This window comes from Mesoplodon mirus, assembly GCF_964341445.2.
Source record: "Mesoplodon mirus genome assembly, chromosome: 11".
Taxonomy (NCBI): Eukaryota; Metazoa; Chordata; class Mammalia; order Artiodactyla; family Ziphiidae; genus Mesoplodon; species Mesoplodon mirus.
The window spans coordinates 34,790,931-34,816,967 of NC_138987.1; the positions used below are offsets into that span (position 1 = coordinate 34,790,931).

The 26,037-nt window shown below is 52.1% G+C and overlaps 2 protein-coding genes across 6 annotated transcripts in view; one reads left to right on the forward strand and one right to left on the reverse strand.

The window, feature by feature from the left end:
• Positions 1 to 4,885, reverse strand: part of PVALB (parvalbumin) — a 74,934-nt gene extending 70,049 nt beyond the window's left edge. Inside the window, exons 1-2 of the mRNA XM_082636159.1 lie at positions 3,345 to 4,885; positions 2,777 to 2,926 (exon numbers count right to left, since the gene is read on the reverse strand). The gene's annotated coding sequence lies outside the window, so the exon portion shown is untranslated. The remainder of the gene's footprint in view (positions 1 to 2,776; positions 2,927 to 3,344) is intronic.
• Positions 2,286 to 21,199, forward strand: NCF4 (neutrophil cytosolic factor 4). Of its 5 annotated transcripts, XM_082636146.1 has the most exons (11): positions 5,008 to 5,319; positions 5,806 to 5,895; positions 8,008 to 8,092; positions 8,560 to 8,713; positions 10,805 to 10,875; positions 13,862 to 13,989; positions 15,594 to 15,651; positions 16,323 to 16,421; positions 18,355 to 18,485; positions 18,765 to 18,830; positions 20,006 to 21,199. In XM_082636146.1, exons 2-11 carry the CDS (start codon positions 5,822 to 5,824, stop codon positions 20,199 to 20,201), a joined length of 1,062 nt encoding a protein of 353 aa, XP_082492272.1. In that variant the 5' UTR covers positions 5,008 to 5,319; positions 5,806 to 5,821; the 3' UTR covers positions 20,202 to 21,199. The 5 variants fall into 5 exon arrangements, with proteins under 5 accessions (XP_082492275.1, XP_082492272.1, XP_082492274.1 ...); XM_082636149.1 differs by lacking the exons at positions 5,008 to 5,319; positions 5,806 to 5,895 and adding an exon at positions 2,286 to 2,586; XM_082636148.1 differs by lacking the exon at positions 5,806 to 5,895.
• The last annotated feature ends 4,838 nt before the right edge of the window (positions 21,200 to 26,037 follow it).

Here is a 26,037-nt window from a genome sequence, read left to right on the forward strand (position 1 = left end):
GGAAGTAATGCTTCAGCTTGGGAATTCTATACCATGTGGGCAGCTTAGATCTTAGATCAGTGCATGTTTCAGGCTTGAGGCTCTGATCTGGTGTACGTCGCTCTCATTCCACCCATGGCCTGGGAGAGTATCTCAGTTCCTGCGGTGACCCCAGGCTGATAGCTGAGACGTTATATTTCTTTAATTGGTTCTGACACTCAGTTTCACACTGGGAGCGCATATTTGACTTCCTGTCAACAGAGCAGGACCTATAGCCTGGACCTAGTCCCAGATTAGGCATTAAAATCTCAGCCCTATGAACCCATTTCCACCCTTGGCTTTCCCATTGGGTGTGGCGTGCCTCTCACTGGTATAGATTTCCCCTCTCTTAAAATCTGAAAATTAGACTTTCTTGCTTTTGAGCTGGACTCTCTATGTTTAAAATACTTAAAAATATATTATCTAGCAGGTTTTATATGCCTGGAGTAGGATGGGAAATTTCAACTTGTGCTCACCCTGCCGTGTTAGTTTATATCTATATTCTAAACGCCTTTCTTGGTAAATAGCTGTTGATTGGGTATCTCTCTCCATTTTTCTCCTTTCTTGTCTTCCCTTCTGTCCTTCTCCAAAGCAGTCCCTGCATCCCAAGGAGTCCATAAAGGATCTTGGTTTCAGAAGAGCCTTTGGCCCTGAAGAGAGGGAGGGAGATCCTCACTGGGTCAGGACCGTAGTACTGGGCCCAGAGCATATTTCCTCCGTGGGGCTCTGCCTCCACCCTGAACTCTATTTGGGGAAGAAGGTCCCTTGGGGTGGCTGGGTACAGCGGGACGAGGTTCAGAGGAAGGGCTTGAGGCTCCCAGATGCCCTTCATCCTTGGAGCCAGACAGTCCTCAGGATCCTGAGAATGGCTCGTATTCCCAGTCCGTGTGTCTGGGAAATAACAAAGGAACTGCAGTGGGAAATCCTGGTTCCAGGCTCCACACAGCTGGCTTTGTCCCCGCAGAGCCCTGTCCCAGTCCTGGGGGATCTTAATTCAGCATGGGTTTGGGGAAGAGGGAGTCAGAAGGGCCCATTCTGTGATGGCACAAGGCACGGTTTCCCCATCATCTATATCCTCTTCCTGCTGCCTTTCTACTTTGTACCTGTGATGCATGAGTTTATATGAATGTGAATATGAGTGTGTGTGTGTGTGTGTGTGTGTGTGTGTGACCAGTTGGGGGTTCCTGAGTGTGTCTGTGAACTTCTAGGGTGAGCTCCCTCGGAATCCAATAGCCAGACGTTAGAGGGGCCACAGAATCACCAACTAGAAGCATTGTGTTCATTTCCTGAATATTGGGTAAGCACTTGCAATGTGCTAGGCACTGCGCTAGCTGGGAAGACAGTGGTGAAACATATAAATACACAAACAAATATGAAGTTACAATAGTTCTGAATGCTCTAAAGCAAAAGTATAGGGATCTGGGAGAGAACATCAGAGAGAGTGTGACATATTTAGTGTGAGGGTTCAGGGAAGGTCTCCCTAAAGAGGTGACTTCCAAGTTGAGCCCTAAAGGAGAAAGGGAAGAGCATTCCAGCAGGGGAACAGCATGCACAAAGGCCCAGAGGAGAAGACATCTTGGAACATTCTAGAAATGGACTAGAGGCCAGTGTGGGAAGGAAACAGCCCGGGAGAGGGGGCTGGGGAAGCCAGTAGGGTGTTCAGAACTTTGGAGGCAGACAGGACTAGAAGTTTGGACTTTCTTCTAAGTGCAGGGTGAAGCAGTTAAAGTTTAAGCAGAGAATGGTGTGATCAGTTTGTAATGTGAAGCTCACTCTGGTTGACAGCCCTGTAGGGAGGATTGGCATGGCAGGCCCATGTAGGCCCGGGGATCTACGGATGAGGAAAGTACAGCCCAGAGCTCCAGGAAAAGGGGAAGACGGAAGCATAAACCAACCTTCACACTTTAATATGACACAAGCACCTGTGAGCACTAACTTCGTTGGGAGAACCAGGGAGGCTTCCTGGAGGAGGTGGCTTCTGAGCTGGGCCTTTGGGAAGGCAGGCAAGGTGGAGGCCAGCACTCCAGGCCTAGGGAATAGGTTGGGTAAGTCTCAACAGTGAAGGGGTGCAGGTTGGATTTGATGAGTCAGTGGATGTGAAGTGACTCCCCAAGATTATAAGTCCCCATGGTGGCTGAGCCAGCACTGGGACCCGATCTCTGATGGAGAGGGGGTCTCTGATGCCCAACTGAAGCCTGGTCCCAAGAACTGACATCGAGGAAGTCCCCGACATCCCCCATATCAGTTCACTCCTGCATACCCAGCGTCAGCGTGTGCGCACTTCCCCACTTGTGGTACAGCTGAGAGGTGAAGAAGAGGAAGTGTGGGTCACAGGCCAGCCCCAGAGGGCTTTGGAGGAGGAGCCTCTTCTAGAGTTGAGAGAAGCCAGGCTGGGGCCTCCCTAAAGGCGGCTCCTGAGGACTCCTGGGACCACAGCCGAGACGCAGGGTGGCTGGAGGGAAGTGAGGGGCAAACTCAGCCTGGGCCTGGCTGGGAGAGAACCTCCACCACCGCCTCCCCTGGACCACTGACAGCCATGGCCATGGCCCAGCAGCTGCGGGCTGAGAGGTGAGTGCAGGGGCGCTGCCCTCCCGGGGCCTCCTCACTCTTCCTGGCAGGCCTTGGGGGATGGAAGCCTGCCTTCCTGCAGCCCCTTATCAACGCCGAAAGTTGAGAGGCTGGAGTTGAGTCAGAACCCAAATACTCAGAAATGCAGACTCTGAAAACTGTTTAAAGGAAACTCCAAGTCATGGCTCACCTCCCTCAGGCACGGTTGAAGACACTGAGGCTCAGAGAGGGCGAGTGGCTTTCCCAGGGTCACGCAGGAGTGGCTGGTAGAGTCTGGACGGGAACTCAGGTGTCCTGGGGCCCAGGCTGGGCCTTGCTGCTCCACACTGTTCATTAATGGCTGTTCAGACAGAGGCATAGAATCTGGTTCTTTTCCAGGGCTTGTCTCAAATATCGCCTCCTCCGAGAAGCTTTCCCTGATAGCCCCCTCTGAACACTTGCCCTGTTTCCTTTTCCTGTGTAGTCCTTACATTACAGGCATAATAGTCTATACTCACTCGTTGGTTTTCTTTACCACTGGCTCCCCAATTAGAAGCAAGTTCCATAAGGTATTTATCTCTTTTGATCACTGCTATATCCCCAGAATTTGAACAATGCCAGTACAGACTAAGTGCTCAGTAAATGCTGGTGAGTGAATGAATGAAGGAATAAAGGAATGAATGGACCACTGAGCTGGAAAATGTTCTTAGATCCTTCTGGTCCAATCCTGTCACTGTATGGGTGAGAAAACTAAGCCCCAAGGAGAATAAAGTACTTACTCAGGGTCACACGGAATGAATGGCAAGGCTGGGGCTCAGAGCACAGCCTTGTCAGGGCCTCGCCTCGTTTCTCAGGAGGCACTTTCTGAATGTTTCCTCAGTAGCCAGGCCTGTGCTCCGAGCTCTGGGGGGACCTGAGGACACAGGGCTTGGCTCCTGCCCTCCTGGATTGGAACAGCAGGTGACATCAGAGTGTGGTAACAGTGTGGAGGTGGCTCCGAGGGTCACCGGAGATGGGCCAGGCTGCTCTGGGCTGAAGTGGGCAGCAGAGGGCCTGTGGGGGAGTCTGTGGCTAGAAGTGGAGCCCGGGATGGAATTCCCGAAGGTCGAGAACGTCAGAAGGAAGGCTTGTGTGTATGGCGGGAGAGGCAGCGAAGCAAATGCTTGGAGGGTAGTTCAAGAATGGCCTTTGAGAGCCACAGAGGGTGGTGCTCGGGGCTGGGGTGAGGTTCTCCCACCAGATCCCAGCCCCTCCAGCCCACGAGTCCTCACTGGAGACTGGGCCTGGCACGCAAACCCAAACCTTGGGAAAACAGCTGCTGTTTGAGGCTGGTGGCACTTCCTATTTCTCAGAGCACGTGGGTCAGAGAAAGGATGCCCAGAGCTGGCCAGCCGGACAGTGTGTCCCCTCCCTCCCACTCCCCGTCCCTTTGCAGATGTCCTTGGCCCTCCACGGAGGAAAGGCGCCCTGCTCCCCTCCTTCATGGGGCTGTAGAGCCAGGCCCTGGGTCTCTCAGCCTCCCTGCACCTGGATGCCTGTCTGAAAGTGAGCCCCCGATGCTTGAGGCCGAAGCGGAGGATGGGAGGGCAGTAGATTTCTGGCAGTAGGACTTTCTAAAACCCAAGACGTCTAAAGATGGAAAGGACTGCCATGGGAGGAGGGAGTTTGCTTCCCCCAGACATGTTTTGAGCACCTACTGTGTGCAGGCAGCACAAAACCTGAACTAGCTGCCGCCTCAGGGCCTTTCTACCCCTTAGCCCTTCCCGTTCAGGCCCCCTAAATGGACTTCTCATGAACGATATGAATCTATGGGCCCTGAGTTGACTTCAGCTCAGAGGGGTCCCGGCTGAGGTGTCTAGGGGGCAGCTATTCTAGTGGGACTTGCAGCCGGGTTTGTTGCACCCCTGGCATCGCCCTGATGCAGCAACTTCCAGGCTCAGCTCCCCGCACCCAACCCCTGGCAGGGGCTATTTCCATGTGGCCTAAAGCGGACTTGCTGAAAGACAGACACAGGGAGTGGCCTTGCATCTCCCTGAGCACCTACTATGTGCCGGGGCTGTTCTGGGCCCTGGGGATGCAGCAGTGAGCAGGGTCCCTGCTCTCGTGGGGATTCTCCAGCTGTGCTTGTTACAGATGTGACCTCTGAACCCTCCAGGGATGTAAATACTTCCATGGTCCCCATTTTGGAGTCGGGGAGAGGCCAGAGTGCAGAGAGGAGTCTCCCCAAGCCCGCTGACCTTGGTGACGGCAGAGCGGGAATTCAGGTCTTCATCTTTCACCTGTGCTCTCCCGCCCCATGACACACAGGTCTCCCGACGTAAACTCCTTCCTCACCCCACCACCAAAGGGTGAGGCTCAAGGGCCCGTCATGAGCAGGCGCTGCCTGTCTCGCTGGCTTCGTCCCTCATAACTTGCCTCCTCTTGCATGGCTGGAGTCTTTGCACTCCCTCTTTCCCTTGCCTGTCATCCTGGGGCCAGGTCCTCTTTACTTCTCCCCCTGACCTGGTGCCACTTCTTCCAGGAAGCCCTCCCTGACCATCCCCGATCTGAGCACACCTTGTCCTCCTACATACACAGGACCCCTGATTCTCTCTCTCTGATAAAAGTCACCCTCATCTTAGAATTGTCTGCTTGCCAAGCTTTTTTGCCCACTACTACCAATTCGTTGAAGGAATATAATAATGGCCAGGCTCCTGCTGCAGCTCGAAACATCATGGGCTTTTCCTTCGCAGCTTCTCGGACCACTGAAACTATGTAAGTATTTGTCCAGCTCCTCCACTCAACTATGAGACCCAGGAAGGCAGAGGCCACGTCCTAATGTTCTTAGAACAGGGTCTGAGCTACAGTAGGCGCTAACTGTATGGGGTGACTGTTGCTTATTCTGGATGGGGTGACTGAGGCTGGGAGGGGTGACTGAGGCTGGGAGGGGCTGGGGTTTATCTGAGTTCACACAGCAAGCTGCTGGGAGCTTTCAGAGCAGGGCCAGCGCAGCAGTGTTTGGGAACAAAATTCTGGAGCCAAATCCCAGCTTCCTTACTTACTTGGGTAAGTTCATTAACCTCTCTGTGCCCCAGTTTCCTTGTCTGGACAAAAGTGAAGCTGTCTTAGAAGGGCACCTGGTGCTCGGTGAGCTCAGGAGATCGTTAGCTGTAGTTACTATTACCCAGCCCTCCTGATTCCCCGCAAAGGGCCATTTCTACCTCTCCGGTTTCTTCCTGCCCCACCCCCATCCTACTGCAGGTGAAATACCCAGGAAATGCACAGTCTCAGGGGAGAAAGTGGAGGAGGAAGTTTCTCCCATGGGTGTTACCACAGGACCATGTGTGGAAAGTGAGTGGGGAGGTTGCCAGCTGCCACCAAATTGCTCTGGGAGTGCTGGGGATTTCCTCTTCCCGCTCTCTGGCACCCTGAGTCACCTCCCCGCCAGCCTCCAGAGTCATGAGGTAGCCTGAGATCCCAAGCAGCCCAGGTCACGTAGGGACCAGCAAGGGCTGGGACTGGGTGTGTAGACTTTGAAACCAATATCGACTGAGGTCCCAGCCAGCTCTGAGGCTCGGACAGGGCAGCCCTGCCCCCCACTTCCGCTCTGTTTCCCAATCGCTGCAACAGTAACAGGATTGCTGATTGCTTCTCATTTCCTCATCTGTCCACAATCGGCTGGACTCAGTGACCCCCTAGCTGTTCCTTCTCCATCTCCTTGGCGGTCCCTTTCCTCTTCCTCCATCTGTCCCTCTCAGCCCCCTCCTCTGCTCAGTGATTGCTCTTCCCTGGGGGTCTTAACCACCCGTCACAGGGCAGATGGTTTTTACCACTCCCACCCCAGTGGGGTTCAGCCCCACCTCCGCTGAACTCCAGAGCCACACACCACCTTTTGCCAGACCTCGACCTGTGTGCCCAAGGGACCTCTCAGATTAGCATGCTCCAAACTGAGCCCATCAACCAGGCTCCCCCCCCAACCCATCCTGGTCAGAATATGGGTGACATGTGGGTGTCACTCCTGACACTGCCCTTTCTTTCATTTCCACGTCCAAACAGTCTCCAAACCCTGCTGGTCATAACTCTGGAATGACTCACAAAGTAGTAGTGTGTCTGTCGGATATGTATAAAGCTGCAGAGAACAGAGGAACTGATAGTGGCTGAAACAAACAGGGGTTCATGTTTTCACATAATGAGAAGTCCAGACGTAGGCCACAGCTGGTTCTGCAGCTCAGTGACTTCAGGACCAGCGTTCCAGAGATTCCTGTGATCAGTCTCATGTTTTTGCCTCATGGATGCAATGTGGCTGCTGCAGGTCCAGATGTCTCACCTGCTTTCCAGGCAGGCAGAAGGGGAAAGGGGAGGAGACCATGCTAGCCTTGTCCAATCCTCTGGATCTTGAAGCACACACTCTCCTAGAGGCTCCTACAGCCTCTAGGTTTCCTCTTAGGTTTCATTGGCCAGAACTGCTCATACGGCTGCTCCTAACTGCAAGGGGGTCTGGGAAACAGCAATGGGATTAGTATATTTGGCTCAGACCAATAGTGATCTATCACTTTGGGGCTAGGCATTGCCACCCTGAAAAAAATTGGAGCTTGATTAGCAGGAAGAAGCAGGGAACACAAAAATGGAACAGTGTCTGCCAAGGGTGGTGTCCCTTGCGTCTGTCCTCTCCTCCTGTCCCCACTGTCTGGCTCAGGGCCACATCAGCTCTCAGCTAGACCACTTCAGGGCATCCCAGTGGTGCTCTCTCTCTTCAGTCTCTGCCCTCCTTTTCCTCTCCATGCAGCTACCCCAGCTGGCCTCCTAAAGCCGGGGTCCTATTGTGTTCTCACTCTCTTCTGAAGCTTTACATGGCTCCCTGTTGCCTATAAAACTCCTTAGCTCAGCACTGGAGACCCTCCTCAACCGGGCCTCATCTGCCTATTCAGTCTCTGATCACACCAGACTCCAGCCACACTAGACCTGGAACCACTCCTCGGGCCTCAGACCCTTGGCACGTGCTGTTCCTTCTACCCGGAAGGCCCTTCCCCCGCCCCGGTCCTACCTGGTGGACTCTTATTCAGCCTTCTAGACCTGGCTCCAATGTCACCTCCTCTGTGAGGATTTTCCCAACCTGGGTATAATGAGCCATTCTCTCTGGGAGGTGTGTGTTGACTTTGTTTACCCCTGTGATCCAGGGCCTAGAACAGGGTCTGATAGGCAGGGGTGCTTGATTCCCTGTTCCCGGATGAATAACGCAGCCCCAAAGCGATTTGCTGGACTCTACTATGGCTGTTGATATATGGCTCCGACTCCAAATGCCTTCACTGTCAAGGTCTGGTCTGTGTTGCTGCCTGGCACAAGAGGGGTGTTGAACGGGGGAATGCAGGTACACGGGTTCACTTTGCACAGGGCCTCACACCCAGGGGCCACCCAACAGAGCAGGGTGATAACCAGGATTTCTTCTCATCCCGCCTCCCTCAGCGACTTCAACCAGCTTCCTGACGACGTTGCCACCTCAGCCAACATCGCCGACATCGAGGAGAAGAAAGGCTTCACCAGCCACTTTGTAAGAGAGACCCCTGGACCTTCACCCTCTGACCTCTGAGCCTTCAGCACTCTTCTCTCTTCACTTCTATCCCAGGGGTTCTCAACAGGGCGATTCTGCCCTCCAAGGGACGCTTGGCAGTAAATATCTTGAGACAGGTTTGACTATCACAGCTTGGGGCAGAGCGTCTACTGCCTGGAGTCCGGGGATGCTGCTTCACTCAGTGCGGTGCACCGGACAGTCCCCACGACAAAAAATTACCTGGCCTCACATGTGATACCAAGGTCGAGAAATTCTGCTCTAACCCTAGGACCTGTGGACCTCTCCCCTGCTCTGGCCCTGGCCTGAGATGCCCCACCCCCTGGTCTGCAAAGCCCCACCCCCTGGTCTGCAAAGGCCCACCCCCTGGCCTACGAGGCCCCACCCCCTGGCTTGCGAGGTCCCACCCCCTGGCTTGCAAGGCCCCACTCCCTGGCCTCTGTCCTTAGGTTTTTGTCATCGAGGTGAAGACGAAAGGGGGGTCTAAGTACCTCATCTACCGCCGCTACCGCCAGTTCTACGCCTTGCAGAGCAAGCTGGAGGAGCGCTTCGGGCCGGAGAGCAAGGCCAGCCCCTACACCTGCATCCTTCCCACGCTCCCAGGTAGGCCACCAACGGGCTGCCCCAGGATGGAGCGGCGCCCGCCAGCCTCTCCTCCCAGCTCTGTGGGCGCTGTTCGGTGCTTCTATTTTAGCACAAACCGTTCTGTTTTAGTGAAAACCGTTCATTTAGTCCACGGCCCCCCTCCTGCCAGCCACGGGCTGCCACCTCTAGTTCTCCGGACTTATAGCCCTTGGCCTCCTGACCTCTGATGACCGTTACGGCTGCCCTGCTTCAGCTATCCACCGCCAGCTTCGGAGCGCATCAGCCCGGGCCTCTCCTCTTCGAGACAGGAATCCCCGTGTCTCCCACGTTAAACACAGACCCATCTTCCAGCCCTCCCTCTGTCCCCTGCGGGGGAACTGCTCTCTAACCCCCCAGTTCCCCGTGGCTCTCCCTCCTTCCCTGCTCTGCTGGGACGCTGTGGGTGTGCACCTCTGCTTTTGGACAGTCCCCTCACCCCTTGTCTCCTGACCTTCCTCCCCTGCTCAGTCCTCACCTTGGACAGGCCCAAACCTCTGGCTTCTCAAGGCCAGCCTGCATGAGCCCAGCAGGAGAAAACGCCACCAGAGGGGGGTTTCGGGTACCCGGAGTGGTCTTGGCTGTGCCCTGCACATGCTGCAGGCTGCATCCAAGCACTGTTCCCCTAAACAGCAAAGATACTTCCTGACCTTCCCTTCCTCAAGCTCCAAACCCTGCCTCCAGCTTGCTTTCCTCTCTGCCTCAGCCAGTGCCTGAGGTCCCCTGCATCCAGTGTCCAGCCTCAGGGAGGAAACTGTCTCCCAGGGGTTCACCCATTCCCTGGCCCCGCCCCGCCCCCTCCCCATCTCTGAGCAGCAGGGAGGAGGGGTCCCTCTTACTCTCAGCTGACCTCTCCTCCCTGACAGCTTGTCCCATGCATTCCCTGTAGACTCACCTTCTCCTTTATCTTCTGATTCTCTGTCAAGCTTCACCACGGGAGGGCTCGGTTCTCTTCCATCTTTAAACAAAAACGTGCCCTAAGTGGGCATTCTGGCCACAAGCCTCCTTGAGCCCCGAGGGCCCTCAGAGATCTCTGCCTCCTTTGGTGCTCCTTGGAAGGCAGGCATCCTCTGTACTGTCATCCTCAGTTTTGTCTTCTCACTCCCCCATAGGCAATCTGACCTGTGCCTGTGATTTTAACTGCCCTTTTCTTGCTACTAATTCCCCAATGTCTCTCTCTACCCCAGACCTCAGACGCTACCTTCCTTACACCGCCAGACACCAACCAGTGTGTCTCACAGGCAGCAGGCAGCAGGAAGCAGACCCATCTCACATTCGCTTTCTGGGGGGCCCTCTGGGTGGGCAGTTCTCCCAGGACCCCCACCTGAGGCTCCTGGAGAGGACATTTGTCTTTGGTCCGCCGTCATCGCTTTCCCTTTCCCCACAAACACTTTGCCTTGCTTGTGAGGAATGATTCACCCATCCACTGCACAAATATTTATTGATTTGGGCATTATTCTGCACCATGGTTCTTAACCTTGGTGACCTATTGGAAGTACCTTGAGATTTAAAGAATCCTGATGCCCGAGTCCCACTCCCAGAGATTCTGATTTAATTGTTCTGGGGTGAGTCCTATGCAATGAGATTTTATTTTATTTTATTTTTATTTTTTTACATCTTTATTGGAGTATAATTGCTTAACAATGGTGTGTTAGTTTCTGCTTTATAACAAAGTGAATCAGTTACACATATACATATGTTCCCATATCCCCTCCCTGCAATGAGATTTTAAATGCTTCTCAGGTGACATGAATGTGCAGCCAGGGTGATGAGAACACAACTGTGAGAATTGCAAAGATCCTGTTCTCTCAGAGCGAAGAATTTGTGTGTGTGTGTGTGTGTGTGTGTGTAGGAACAGGCAATACATAAGCAATTAAAACAAGAAAAATATCAGCTGGTGATAGTACAACTCAGAAAATGCACGTTGGATGGTGGCCACCGCAGCGCTGTGGGAAGAGGAAAGGGAAAAGCGCTGAGCCAGTGTGGAGGGTTCCTGGCCCGGGTGGGCAACTCCGGGCCCAGAGACCACACTCTTGGGTCAGATTCCCAGGACAGCTCTTTGTGTTTCCTCAGCCAAAGTCTACGTGGGTGTGAAACAGGAGATTGCCGAGATGCGGATACCCGCCCTCAACGCCTATATGAAGGTAACAGAGGGGCCAGGCCAGGTGGCCCCTGGGAGGGCCCAGGATGCTGAGGATGGGCGGGGCCCAGGTACTATCCCTGGGCATGGCTTTGGGAACTAGGGCTGGCTCTTCTGCTCTGATGGTCCCCATCTTCAATCCTTAAAGGCCAAGCCTAGGGAGAGAAGCAGGATGTATTCTCAGGGTTCCAGGGATGGGACAGGAGCAATGGAGAAAGTTCAGAGAGCCACACTTTGAACTGACAAATCTAATGGCTGTGCTGGGTGTCCTGGTACAGAGGAGAATAGGATCCAGTGCCTTCCCCAAGGTCCCCGCTATCCAGGGGGAATACAGACAGGTGGGTCATGAAACCATAAAGGGATACGGTCTGTATAACAAGGGCACAGCGGACCAAGGCCCCGGCTTTCTCACATAGCACCTTTGTATGAACAGGCCACAGGCTGGATTTTAGTTGCATCCATGGGCCTTAGATGGATGCCCTTGTGTATTCCCCAACCTGTAAACTGTCTACCTCCTCAGAAGACGAGAACACAGAGGAAGGAACATCTTAAAGGCAGAGAGCCAGGCTGGTCAGGAAAGACCTTCCACCAATTAGAGCTGGGCAAGAGAGGGATAGTTTTCCTCATGAGGTAGTGAGCACCCTATCACTAGAGGCATGCCAACCTTGGCTTGATGACACCCTTAGGAAACTGGGGAGAGAAGCCCTCTTCATAGCCCAGAGGCATCCTCACAGACAGTGAGTCCTCCCTGTTCTACTCTTACGGGAAAAGAGCACCGAGCTAAGTGCTCTGGTCTTTGCTCTGACACTGAGTGGATGATTTAGGGCTATTTGCTCGTTCTGTCTAGGACTTGGTTTTCTCACCTATGAAATGGAGCCGTGCCCCCAGCTCTCCTGTCTCACAGGAGGGGAGTGATGTTGGGATCTATTGAGAAAAGGACAGGAAGGTGCTTTGTAAACTGTGAACCCGCTTCCAGAACGTGAGACAGCATGACTCCTAGTGGAATGAGGGGGCCCCAGGAGTATAAAGGGGGTGGGGGAGGGAGGAGGTGGCCACCTGCCCTCCCCAGTGGCTGCAGGAATCCTGGGCTATGGGCAGAGGAGAGGTAGGGTGGGAAAGCCCGTGGGCTCCAGTACTGGAGGCATCTCCCCTCCAGGGGGGCGCTGTGACAGCTGCTCCTTCTGGGCAGCTGGCGGCTCCACTCTCCAGCGGGGCTGGAAGGAGGGAGGAGGGGCTGTGGATCGGAAGCTCTTCCATCCACGCCTGGTCTTGGCAACCAGCAGCCTGAAGGATCTCATCTCTGCCTGTCTGTGTCTGAGTGGGTTCCTCGAAGCTCAGAGGTCAATCAGTACTATGGTAACCTCACCCTGGGCTTGAAACATTCAGAGACGGGGAGCTCACTACCGCTCTCCCCTGACCCAGGCTGCTCGTCCATTGTTGGACAGCTATTAGAAAAGCCCGACTCCCTGTGACTTCTACCCACCGGTCTCACCTCTGGGCTCATGAAGAATAGGGCTCACGTGACAATGACAATTGCCTAGAACTATATGGAGTGCTCTGACTGGCAACAAGGAGGCTCTTGATATACATTTATTGGATAAATAAATAGGCTTATTTAATTCCCTCAATAACCTATGAGTTCAATACTCTTATCCCTATTTTAAAGTGAGGAAATGGAGGCATAGAGAGGTAGAGTCACTCACTCAGTGTCACAGAGCAGTTAGGTGGGTAGGATGGGATTTGAACCCACATCTCTGTGACTCCAGGGTTGTGCTCTTACCCACTGTGCTGTATTGTAATAAAAGTAGCAGCAACAATGATAATATCCAGCTTGGATAGGGCCCTTGCTAGATGCCCGATGCTGCTCTAAGTGTTCTGCACGTATTCACTTATTTAATCTTTACACAATTCCACGGGGGAAATAAAATCACCACCATTGTATTAATGAACATACAGAGGCACACTTGCTCCAGGTCACCCAGATGGGCGGCAGAGCTGGGATGCTATCCCGGGCATCGCCTGGCTCTCTCTTGGCCCTTGAACCCATCTCTGGGCTGGGCCCCTGCCCGCCCTATAGGACAACCGTGTCTTTTCCAGGCCCTGCGTTCCCAGTTCCTCTGAGGGGAGTTCCCGGCCCCTCCCCGTGCTGCTGACCCCGTGGAATTTTCTGAGGGGGTCTGGGTGCCTCTGGAGCTGTAGCACTCAAAGCCAATCACAGTGCTTCTGAGGACCTGTGCAGTGGGCAGCTTGTGGGGATGACCCTGGCAGGTCCTGGGCGTTCTGCATCCTCACAGCCTGAGGGTCGTTGCACTGTGGTGGGTGTAACCAGCATCTGATTGAGAGTCCCGACCCCACCACTTCCTAGCTCTGCCCACCGGCCCGGGCACTTTCTCACCCTGAGCCTCAGTTTCCCCAACTGTGATATGAGATGAAGTATCAGGAAGCATTTTTTTAGGCTGTAATTCCACTAACTGTTGTTAATTTGGGTTATTTGGGGAATACTTCCCCCAGCATTGTCTCGTTTTGATCTAAGGGATGAGCCTTGGTGGCAGATGGCTCTGGGTGTCACTCGCTAGGCTGTGTGGCCCTGGGCAGGTCTCTTCACCTTTCTGACCCTCCCTCCCAGGTTACTGTTAGATGGAGCGAGGTCACACCGTGGGGCACTCAGTGCAGTGCCTGGACAGTCACCACCACATCACGTTACCTGTCGTCACCATTATCGTCATGTCTGAAGGCCTTTGGGTCTTTTCCAAATGAACTGTTCTCAAGCAAGTTGGCCCCCTCCTGACCTTGAACCCAGGGGCAAATCTTGTGACGTGTTACCCTCAGCCTATTGAGATTTAAAAATATGTCTTACTTGTTATCAGGCAGAGAACCATTAGTGGAGAGAGGCGGGCCCAGCTTGGGGGACGGGGATGGAGCAGCTGGGCTGGGATGTCGAGAGCTTTCTGCTGACCACCCCACCTGTCCTGCATCACCCCCAAATGCAGCACCTCCTCAGCCTGCCCATCTGGGTGCTGATGGATGAGGACGTCCGGATCTTCTTCTACCAGTCGCCCTATGATGCAGAGCAGGTGCCCCAGGCTCTCCGACGGCTCCGCCCGCGCACCCGGAAAGTGTAAGTGACTGGTCCCTGCACCCCCATCAGCTAGAGCCCTGGGCCACTTGCTCCTAATCAGGCGCTCTGTCCCAGAGGCCTCTGCTGCAAAGGCACTTATTTTCCCTGAAAGAGACAAGGAGTAGAGACCAGGTCTATACCTAAGCACTCCAGGGTGGTTTGGCTTGTTAGGTGAGCTTGGAAAATCAAGCGTAGGGCCTAGAGGACAGAAAGTGTGTTTGACAGTAGGGGCTGGAGGACAGGGGCTGGGCCATTGATGGGGGAGAGCTTGGTGCCTCAGCAACCACTGGGGATGGTCCGAGGGCTTTGGGTGCCTGGGGGGAGTAGGGAGTAGGGAAGGGAGGAGGAATCGTTCTGTCTGCAAACACTCCTCCCTGCATCTCCTGGGATGCCTTGTCCCTGGTTAGTTTTAGTTCCATGGGGCCGGCTGTGGCTCCTGGTGTATCACACTGGTCCCCAGGGGGCGTGCTGCTCACTCCCTTATTCCAAAGGGCCGGCAGCTCCCTCTAGCCCCTCCTAAGCTGGAAAAAGTCTTCAAAACTCCAAGCCACCGGGCAGCTTCCCTGGTGGCGCAGTGGTTAAGAATCCGCCTGTCAATGCAGGGGACGCAGGTTCGAGATCCCACATACCGTGGAACAAACGAAGCCCATGCGCCACAACTACTGAGCCTGTGTGCGCACCTAGAGCCAGTGCTCCACAACAAGAGAAGTCACCACAATGAGAAGGAGCCCGCGCACCACAGCGAAGAGTAGGCCCCACTCGCCGCAACTAAAGAAAGCCCGTGCAGCAACGAAGACCCAATGCAGCCAAAAATAGATAAATAAATAAATTTATTTTTTTAAAAATCCAAGCCACTGAAATAGGGCTGGGCTTCCAAACAAGAGGTTGCTGCTGCTAAGAATTTCAGGACAGGGCTCCTGAGCCCCGCCCTCCCACACAACTCCTCCCTCCTCCCTCTGGCCAGTATCTCTGAGTGTCCTTTCTGTGTGGTGCCTCGCCATCTCCCCTGTGCACCCAGGCAGGTGTGCTCTGAATTCCAGCTGTGCCCCACAGCAGCCCTGTGTCCTGGAGTGGAGCTCAGCGCTTCTATTTTTTTTGGGAGGGGGGCACGCGGGCCTCTCACTGTTGTGGCCTCTCCCGCTGCGGAGCACAGACTCCGGACGCGCAGGCTCAGCGGCCATGGCTCACGGGCCCAGCCGCTCCGTGGCATGTGGGATCTTCCCAGACTGGGGCACGAACCCACGTCCCCTGCATCAGCAGGCGGACTCTCAACCACTGCACCACCAGGGAAGCCCAGCTCAGCACTTCTTGAAGCCCATTTCCTCAGCTGAAAAATTAGGGTTGAGTGTGGGAGTAATGTGAAAGGGTTGGCAAGCTATGGCACTAAGCAAATGTATATCTGAGCCTATGCCTCCTGGTCCACAGAAGAGGATGCAATCCCTCCTCCAGGGCAGTGAAAGCTGTGGGGAGTGTGCTGGTCCAGAGGAGCAATTGTAGCTGCATCCTTAACACCCTCTCCCTCCCCTGCCTTTCCTGCCTCTGCTGAGGGTCTCCTCCGGGCACAGAAGCAGGAGAGGTGAGAAGCCCCTCTTCTCTCTCCACAGAAAGAGCACGTCCCCACAAGACACTGGCTTTGACCGCATGGCAGCTCCACGAGCGGAGGTACCTCACCACTGGGCAGCAGCCTGGCTCCACCCTTCAGCCACTGAGCCCGTCCTGCTGGCGTCCGCTGTGTGCCCAGAATGGGGCTGGGTATTGGGGGGTGGAAGGACCCACATCCGTGGCCTTGGACACCTGAGGACTCCCAGCCAGCTGAGGGGAGGGCATATGAGGAGCACACGGAGACAAAGGGGAATCCATCCATCCGTCATTCATTCAGCAAGCTCTTCTGGGTCAGCCCTGCCTTGGGGACTGAAGCTTCAGAGGTGACTCAGACCAGGCCCTGTCCTCAAGGAGCTCACAGCTCCCCAGGGATGCACCCTTAGAAATGGGTATTTCAAAACCAGTGTGGTCAATGCCCTGGGGGTTATGGGGGCATTGGAGTCCCCAGTGAGGCCTGGGGGATGGGGAGTTTCCCAGTCCACGGAGTTTGGCCCCTTCCCTCTCATGCTTATCCTGGCAGGCCTGGAAGGAGCACCATTCTGGAGTCAGGGAGACATGGGTTCTAAACCCGGCTCCTCCGCTAACAAATAGAGTGGCCTCAGACAAGTCACTTATACTCCCTGAGCCTCAGTTTCCTCATCTGTTAAATGGGACGCTGAAGTATGTAAAGCACTTTAGTAGGAACTCAGTGAATGTTTCCTCCCTCCCTCCTTACTCCACCTTCTCCCCAGGCCCTGTTTGACTTCACTGGGAACAGCAAACTGGAGTTGAATTTCAAAGTTGGAGATGTGATCTTCCTTCTCAGTCGGATCAATAAAGACTGGCTGGAGGTAAGGTTGGAAGTGAGGATGGAGGTGAGGTGGAAGTTAAATTGGAGGTGAGGTCACTTCAAGTCTGTGAGGGGATCAGAGAACACGGAGGTATCTGAGAAGGCCCCATGGAAGAGATACTGTCCAAAGATAGTCCTGGAGATCTGGACAGGTGGATCGGGGAAGCCTGAGGAAATACAGCTGTGTGTGGCTGGAGCAGCAGATTCTGAGCCTACACTTGCCTTTGGTACTGACCCCAACCAACGGTCGCTTTAGGCAAGTCAGTTAACCTTCTGAGTTGAATTTCTTGGTCTATAACAGGGTATCTCAGCCTGTTCACTATTGGCATTTGGGGCCAGGCAGTTCTCTGCTGGGGGGCTGACCTGTGCACTGCGGGGTGTATAGCGGCGTCCTTGGCCTCCATCCACTAGATGCCAGTAGCACTCCTCCAGCTGCAACAATCAAATGTGTCCCCAGACATCTGGCCCTGGGGGGCAGAATCACGCCCAGTTGAGACGCACTGTCCGTAATCTGGGGTAACGTTACTCACCACGCAGGGAGCGAGTGAAGGTGATGAGGGAGACGAGCTCCAGAGTCTGGTGTGACATCCTAGCTCTGTTTTTAACTATCTTTGCAACTTTGGGAAACTTACCCAACCCCGTGGTTTCCTTTCCCATAAATGGAGATAACTAACAGTGGCCGTTTCTTCACAGGTTTCCGGGAAGGGTTGAAGGAGGTGCAGCTGTTTTAGGGCTCGGCCCATAGGGAGACTGGGTGTGTGGCATCTTGGCCATGCTTTGTCCCTGCACGCGGCAAGCGTGATCCATACAAGGCTTCATAGCACGACTGGAGATGGGGGGTGGGGGTCACCGGGTGGGAGGCCCCGGCCTGGTGCCAGCCTTTTGGATTAAGTCCTATAGTTATGAAAGACTCTCTTTTCTCGGGGCTCCTGGGGGGTGGGGTGTGAAGGAGGTCATGGCACAGGAGGCAGGGCCAGCCCCTGGGGGTCCTGGAATCATTGAGGGAAGGGGAGGGTCCCTGGCATCCAGGGGCTGGAGAGGCGTGTGGACCAACCGTTGGTCTCGCAACTTGGCGGTTTTGATTTTACGCCAGTCCCGGAGCTCTGTCTCAGGCAGTCTACAAGCTGTTACAGCTGAGGGGTATTGCTGGGTCATTCTCCAGAAACAGGAAGTGTTTGTTGACTTCTTGTTTTCTAGAAAGTTCTATGAGTCGCTATGCTGGCCGACTTCTGGCCTCAGATGGAAGGGAGGGCTGGGGAGGAGCGAGGGTAGTACTTCAGCCTCAGTTTATACGTCTGTAAAAGGGGACGGAGACAATATATCTTCCATAGTGTTGCGAAGATTGAGAACAGGTGACAAAGCACAGGCAGCGGCTGTGTCTTGGATGGAGTTTAAGAGAGAGGCCTGGCTGGAGGGAGATTTCTGGCTGTCTGGTCTAGAGCAGATGGAATCCGTGGACAAATGAGTGAATTGGCCCCACCCCTCCTCCTCCCTCCCCCCCCCAACTTTCTTCCTGAACGCCTACCACCACCTGAGTCCCCGTGAGATTCACCTGTGTACCTGTGCATTGTCTGTCGCCCTCCATCACACTGGAAGCTCCAGGAGGGAGGGCAGGGATTTTCATCTCTTCTGAGTGCCCAGAGCCTGCTCCGTAGCTGGCACTCAAGAAGCCTTTGAATGAATGACTGAGTGAATAAATGAATGAGGTGAAAGCAGCTTTCCAGAGAAATTCAGGTCTTAACTTGTTCTAACATGGACGCCTTGGGGTGAACAGCTTGGTGACCTTGCCCACTTTTTCTCCTCCCTCTGCCTAAGGGGACCCAGAGCTCATCCGCCTGTCCTGTCAGTATAAAGGGGCGGGTCCCAGGGGCATGGCCCTGATGCCTCTGCTGGTACCGGCAGGGCAGTGCCTTCTCCCCCTCCCCGCCCCGCAGGGCACTGTCCGGGGAACCACAGGCATCTTCCCGGTGTCCTTTGTGAAGATCCTCAAGGACTTCCCAGAGGAGGATGACCCCACCAACTGGCTACGCTGCTACTACTATGAGGACACCATCAGCACCATCAAGTTAGTGGCCTGCTGGGAGGGAGGGGCCTGTCCAGCCTCCCTGCCCCTCCCCACCCCTCCCCCACCTCCATATCACACTCTGGGCTCTAAGACCCAAACCAGATCGCATGTCCCCCCACCAAACACACACACGTAAAAGCCCGCAGGGGCTCCCAGCGCCCTCCAGATAAACCAAAAGGCGGTCACAGGATGTCAAGGTCCAGCATGACCTGGCCTGCCTCGTCCCCCTCTCCCCACTCCAGCTTGCTGCCTCCTCACCCTTGCCCCTTGTCCCCCTAGGGACATTGCAGTGGAGGAAGAGCTCAAGAGCACCCCACTCTTCAAGGACTTGCTGGAGCTCATGAGGTGAGGGGCTGGGGTGGGAGGCGCTGGGGGCGTCAGACACGCTGGAGGAGAGAACAGAAGGGGAAACAGTGCATTCAGGGGCTGGGCGTTTTGCCTCTATTTCACCTTCTTGTTTTATCCACAGCCCAGCCCTGAGGGGTGGGTATCACCTTTCCACATTAGAGATGAGTGGGGGGCTGCAGAGAGGTAAAGGGGCTTACAGTTTGTGGGCCTGGATTTGCTAAAGTCTCTCTAGGTTCAAAACCTTGGACTTGGACCCTCCACCCTTAGGGAACCACCGCCTCCCAAGATCCAGCTGAGTTATGAACAGTTATTTTACAGAATGGAAATAGCATTGTTATATTCCTGACTGCAAAAGCAATATCTATTCATTATTTTTTAAAAGAATGTCAGAAATCACAGAAAACATGAAGAGGTGAAATCCCCTCATAGTTTACTCCTCTCATTATCTGATACGCATTCAGATTTCTTCAGCGCACACCCCACCTGCACCCCACTTCCCCTTAAATATTATTTAATTGGCTACATAGCAGCATTCTGTGGATGCACCATAACTGGCGTAGCCACCCCTTTGTCGGCCACTTAAGTTATCTTCCACTTTTTTACTACAGTGAACGGTGCTGGGATTCACATATTTGGTGACTTGCCTGATGATTTCCTTAGGATGATTTTCTAGAAGTGAGATTTGGGGATCAAGGTGTTTGCAAGTCTGATAGGGCTTCTGACGCATTTTGTCAGATTACCTATGGAAAATTGGATGGCTTTTCGCCCATCTACCTGCACCCCAGGTCAGACGGTTCCAATCCTTAAAAGGTTCTTCTCCATAGCCACACACAGGGGCTGTCGCAGGGGCTTTTTTCTGCTCTACTCTGTGCCTGGCAAAACCCATTCTTCTTCCCTATGACAGTTCTTAAGTCTTCAGCACATTGATGCACAAGACATTTCAAGCTGTGCCACTAATTTGTTGTGAAAGTCCCGTTGTCCCCTGGAGGTCTCAGTTTCCCCATCTGTATAGTGGGAGGTTGGACCACTCGGATGATAGGGCTGGTGTCCAGCTCTGACCTCGTCTGATTTTTCGATCCTGGCCCTAAAACTCCCTCTGTCCCCTCTCCCTGCCCCCACGCTTAGGCCTAAGGCCCCTGGACCTTTCCTGAACCCTGATCTCTCCCACCCAGGCGGGAGTTCCAGAGGGAGGACATCGCCCTCAATTATCAGGACGCCGAGGGGGATCTGGTTCGTCTGCTATCAGACGAGGATGTGAGGCTCATGGTGAGGTGTACCCAAGGTCTCCCCTCCCAGAAGCACCTCTTCCCCTGGAAGCTGCATATCACCCAGGAGGACAACTACAAGGTCTACAACACGGTCCCCTGAGCCAGCGGCATCCCTGGGGCAGTGAGGGGACACCTAGCAAAGAGCCCTCGGAGAGGATTAGGACCAAGAAAGGCTGGGAGCACGGGACACACTTCCTGGTTCTGAATCCGATGGACCTACTGGCCTTGGCTTGTACCATCTCTGCATTTGGTCTCTGAATTAAATAAACCATTTCATCTCAAAGTGCTGGACTGAGGAAGATAGTGTCTTTGGAGGAGAGAGAGGAGAGGGAGGAAAATACCCATTAATGAGCATCACTGAGGGGTCATTTATATACGGAAGGGGGCCCTGACTTTGGGCCCCTAATCCAACTGCCTCATTCCCTCGCCCTGTCCCCATGTGTGGAGAAACCCAGCGACACTCATGTCCCTTCTGGTCACTCCCTTTTATGCCCTTTCCCAGGAGTGGCCGCCTGCCTCACGGAAGTCATAGTCCCCCGGGAGCCCTCTGGGTCAGGCCAACACCAAGCCCTCTGCATGACCAGGGTCGAGGGCTTCCTCTGCCCTCTTATTCCTGCTGGTCTGCAGAGGGGGCAGAGACCTGGGTCATGGTGTTGGTGGTCTCCATTGTAAGTAGGGGGCGAGCGGAGGGAAGACTCTGGCCCCACTGGGGAGGAAGAGGACACAGAATGACGGGATCTTCCTCTGTGAGCTGAAGCTTTTTCTCTCCTAAGCAGCTAAAATGGCAATAGCTATCACCTCCAGAATGGCTGCAGGAGGAGCTTGGTGGACGCCCCTGCCCAGTGAAACAACCACTTAACTGATGAAAAATACTAAAAACCAACCATTGAAAGTTTCTGGAAATTGTTCTGAGGGCATACAGGAAGTGGAGAAGCGTTTATTCTAGAAAAGCCTACTAAATCTCAGTAAGAACAATGAGTCTGTGGCATTTGAGCCTCAGTGTGCTCCCCTCCCTTCCCCATCCCCTACTCCATGTGATGGAAACTCTTCTCCAGATGCCCTATTCTGAGTGGATGCAGCCAAGAAGATGGGGGACCCCTCTCCCCTCAGCTCCCCGTCTTTTGCCATTTCAGCCCCAGAAAGGGCAGGCTGCCAGTGCCTCTCATCCCCACAGCCCTGTGTTGTAGAAGCGCTATTCCAGGCCATCATGGCCCCCTACATCTGTGTGCTGGGGCCGCCATAACAAAGTACCACAGGGACTTCCCTGGTGGTCCAGTGGTTAAGACTCCATGCTTCCACTGCAGGGGGCACAGGTTCGATCCCTGGTCGGGGAACTAAGATCCCACATGCCGCCCAGCGAGGCCAAAAATAAATAAATAAATAAATAAATAAATAAATAACCACAAACTGATGGCTTTCACAACAGAAATTTATTGTCTCACAGTTCTAGAGGCTAGAAGACTGAAATCAAGGTGTCTGCAGGGCCATGCTTCCAATGAAGCCTGTTGGGAAATCCTTCTTTGCCTCTTCTTAGCTGCTGGTACTTTTCTGGTGTTCTTTGCCATCCCTTAGCATGTAGACACCTCACTCTAATCCTCCATCTTCATGTGTGTCTTTGCATTTTTCTTCCCTCTGTGAGTGTCTGTCTCTGTGTCCAAATTTCCCCTTTTTATAAGGAAACCAGTCATATTGGATTACAGCCTACCCTGATCATTTTATTTTGACTTAATAACCTCTGTCCAGACCCTATCTCCATGTAAGGTCACATTCTGAGTCACTGGGGGTTCATATCTTTTGGGGGAGTACAATTCAACCGTAAGAATGCACTAGAAAACATCTGTTTAAGAATCATTAAACAGACCATGCAAAGTATGTACGGGCAAATTCAATTGTCTGACTTCTAACATGTTGCCTGACCAGACTCGCTGAGGGACCCTGCTGCTGCAAAGTATCGGGACCCTAGATAGCACACACTCTTCAAAGAATCATGAGCCCAATAAGAAGTAGCGGGGTTCTCCAATGACCCTCCCACCCCACCACCCACCCCCACTGAAAACAATCCCATGATGAGAGCTGGGGCCAGAGCCCACAGCGTCTGGGAGGTGGTTCTGGAATGCAAAGGCAGTGCTGCTGTGCGAATGCTGAGTCCCAGGGGAGGCCGTGAGATGGGGAACCTGGACCAGGGGCTCTTGCACTGGGTCAAGGTCTGGGGATAAGGGCTGAAGTGACCCTGAGAGAGTGGTGTCCCCCTCTCCAAGCAGAAGCAGAAGGAAGTCTGCTCTGGAGTAGTGTCCCCAGTTGAGGCTAACAAGACTCACTCAGGTTAACATGAAGCAAAAAGGGGACTTCCCTGGCGGTCCAGTGGGTAAGACTCCACGCTCCCAACGCAGGGGGCCCGGGTTCGATCCCTGGTCAGGGAACTAGATCCTGCATGCATGCCGCAACTAAGAATTCCCCACACCACAACTACAGAGGATCCCGCGCACCATGACTAAAGATCCTGCGTGTTGCAATTAAGACCTGGCACAGCCAAAATAAATAAATATATAAGTAAATAATAATTTAAAAAAAAAGATGGGGACTTCCCTGGTGGCGCAGTGGTTAAGAATCTGCCTGCCAACGCAGGGGACATGGGTTCAAGCTCTGGTCGGGGAAGATCCCACATGCCGCAGAGCAACTAAGCCCGTACGCCACAACTACTGAGCCTGTGCTCTAGACCCCACGAGCCACAACTACTGAGTCCATGTGCCACAACTACTGAAGCCCGAGTGCCTAGAGCCTGTGCTCCGCAACAAGAGAAGCTACCGCAATGAGAAGCCCATGCACCGCAACAAAGAGTACCCTCTGCTCGCCACAACTAGGGAAAACCCGTGTGCAGCAATGAAGGCCCAACACAGCCAAATAAATAAATAAATAAATAAATTTAAAAAAAGAAAAGATGAAGCAATAAGCTCCTAGTCAAAGATCACTGACTCTCTGTGAATGACAATAGGCAGTGACAATAAATAATAGCTTTAGACCCTCAGGGTCTACAGATTATTGAACTGCGTGACTAAAATGTTTAAAGAAATGAAGGATTAAATCATAAAAATGAATGAGCTAAAGCGAATGACCAGGCAGATTTGCAAAAGAAAGATGGCATATATATTGAACTTGTACATATACCTATGTATAGGAGTATGTGTGTGGGTACATCTGTTGAAACAGAAAACCCAGTGGATGAGTTGGATAGTAGTATATATTACACACGTGATGAGAAAATTAGTGAATTGAAAGATAAAATCAGAAATTACCCAGAATATAACACAGAGAGACAAGTAGTTGGAGAGTATGAAAATGGAGTTAAGAGATAGAAACAATAGAATGAGATTTTTTAAAAAATCAGAATCTCAGAAAGGGAAAATACAGAGAATGGCAAAGAGGCAACATTTAAATAGATGGCAGATGCACCATTTCAAAACTGATGAAAAACTTAAACCTATGGATACAAGAAGCATGTCTGGATAAGCAGGATAAATTAAAAGCGGTCACAACTGGCTACAATATTTCAAAACTACAGAACATGGAAGTGCAAGGGAAGACCTTAAAAGCAGTCAGAGAAAGTGGCGATCACTACAAAATAATAACAGAATGAGAAGCAGACTTTTCAACAGCATCAATGGAAGCCAAAGCCAATATAATTGTACCTTCAGATTTTTGAGATAAAATAACTTTCAAACTAGAATTCTATGCTCAGTAAAACTCTCTTTCAGTAATGAAGGTGAAATGAAGTCAAGTATGGATACAAACTGAGACTCTGCCATCGAGATACCTGAACTATCCTGTATATCAGAAGTTAACACAACATTGTAAATCAACTATACTTCAATAAAAAAAAAAAGATACCTGAACTAAAAGTATCTTTAAAGTACATGCTTCAAGAAGAAGGAAAATGGCCCTAGAGGGATAGTCTGAGATGCAAGAACAAATGATAAAAAAAAAGGTGAACATAATTTTTGGACTTGTGTTGACTTAGCAAAGCTGGAACTATATTTCCAAGAATTTCCTTCCCTGCATGGATCCAGGTTAGCATGGGCCAGAAGAGACATTTTGCAAGAGACTTTTAGAAAGCAAATGTGAAGCAGCAGCCAACCTCTTTTCAGTTCAAATAAAAAGTGCTGTCCAGACAAACCAGACAGCATGGATAACCAGAGAAATATCTTCTGACTGATTAGCAACTGCTTTGTGCCAGTGGTGCATATTCAGTGCAGGGATGGGTGGAAAACAAACAAACAAACAAACAAACACACTGGTGAGATGTTATCATCCTTCCTGGAAAAATGCTATACACACCCCCTTCCTGACCTTCTAATGGAAAGCAGTGTTTCACATGAAAGAATGCTCAACAGGGCTTCCCTGGTGGCGCAGTGTTTGAGAGTCTGCCTGCCGATGCAGGGGACACGGGTTCGTGCCCCGGTCCAGGAAGGTCCCACATGCCGCAGAGCGGCTGGGCCTGTGAGCCATGGCCACTGGGCCTGCGCGTCTGGAGCCTGTGCTCCGCAAGGGGAGAGGCCACAACAGTGAGAGGCCTGCGTACCACAAAAAAAAAAAAAAGAAAGAAAGAATGCTCAGCATCATTAATCATTAGAGAAATGCAAATCAAAACTACAATGAGATATCATCTCACACCAGTCAGAATGGCCATCATCAAAAAATCTAGAAACAATAAATGCTGGAGAGGGTGTGGAGAAAAGGGAACCCTCTTGCACTGTTGGTGGGAATGTGAATTGGTACAGCCACTATGGAGAATGGTATGGAGGTTCCTTAAAAAACTACAAATAGAACTACCATATGACCCAGTAATCCCACTACTGGCCATATACCCTGAGAAAACCATAATTCAAAAAGAGTCATGTACCAAAATGTTCATTGCAGCTCTATTTACAATAGCCAAGAGATGGAAGCAACCTAAGTGTCCATCATCGGATGAATGGATAAAGAAGATGTGGCACATATATACAATGGAATATTACTCAGCCATAAAAAGAAACGAAATTGAGTTATTTGTAGTGAGGTGGATAGACCTAGAGTCTGTCATACAGAGTGAAGTAAGTCAGAAAGAGAAAGACAAATACCGTATTAACACATATATATGGAATCTAAGAAAAAAAAATGTCATGAAGAACCCAGGGGTAAGACGGGAACAAAGACACAGACCTACTAGAGAATGGACTTGAGGATATGGAGAGGGGGAAGGGTAAGCTGTGACAAAGTGAGAGTGGCATGGATATATATACACTACCAAACATAAAATAGATAGCTAGTGGGAAGCAGCCGCATAGCACAGGGAGATCAGCTCGGTGCTTTGTGACCACCTAGAGGGATGGGATAGGGAGGGTGGGAGGGAGGGAAACCAAGAGGGAAGAGATATGGGAACATATGTATATGTATAACTGATTCACTTTGTTATAAAGCAGAAACTAACACACCATTGTAAAGCAATTATACTCCAATAAAGATGTTTAAAAAAAAAAAGAAAGAAAGAGAAGAAAAGCAGTGTTTCAGTTTTTATTTCTCCCTAGTGGGATTTGTGTATTACAGCCTATGTACAAAGAATTTTTGAGCAAGGTTAAACATATTTTTTTCCGACTCTGTGCTTGCTACAATCACAGAGCCTGACTCCTTCACTCTTGAAAGTGTTCAGTCTTAAGAATGTCATTTACATAATTGCCAAGGTTTAGAATATTGCTGGTAAATCAACATTCACAAATGCTGAAGCAGGCTCTGTCTGCAGTGATGTCAGTTCTCCCCACTCACCCACAGGGATCCGTGAGTTTAATCCAATGAGAAAATACACTCCAATAATTTTTTTGGTTTTGTTTTTTTGTTTAGAGTTTCATAAACTTATTCTAGAATTGATATGAGAAGAATAAAGGACTTGGAATAGTCAATGTACT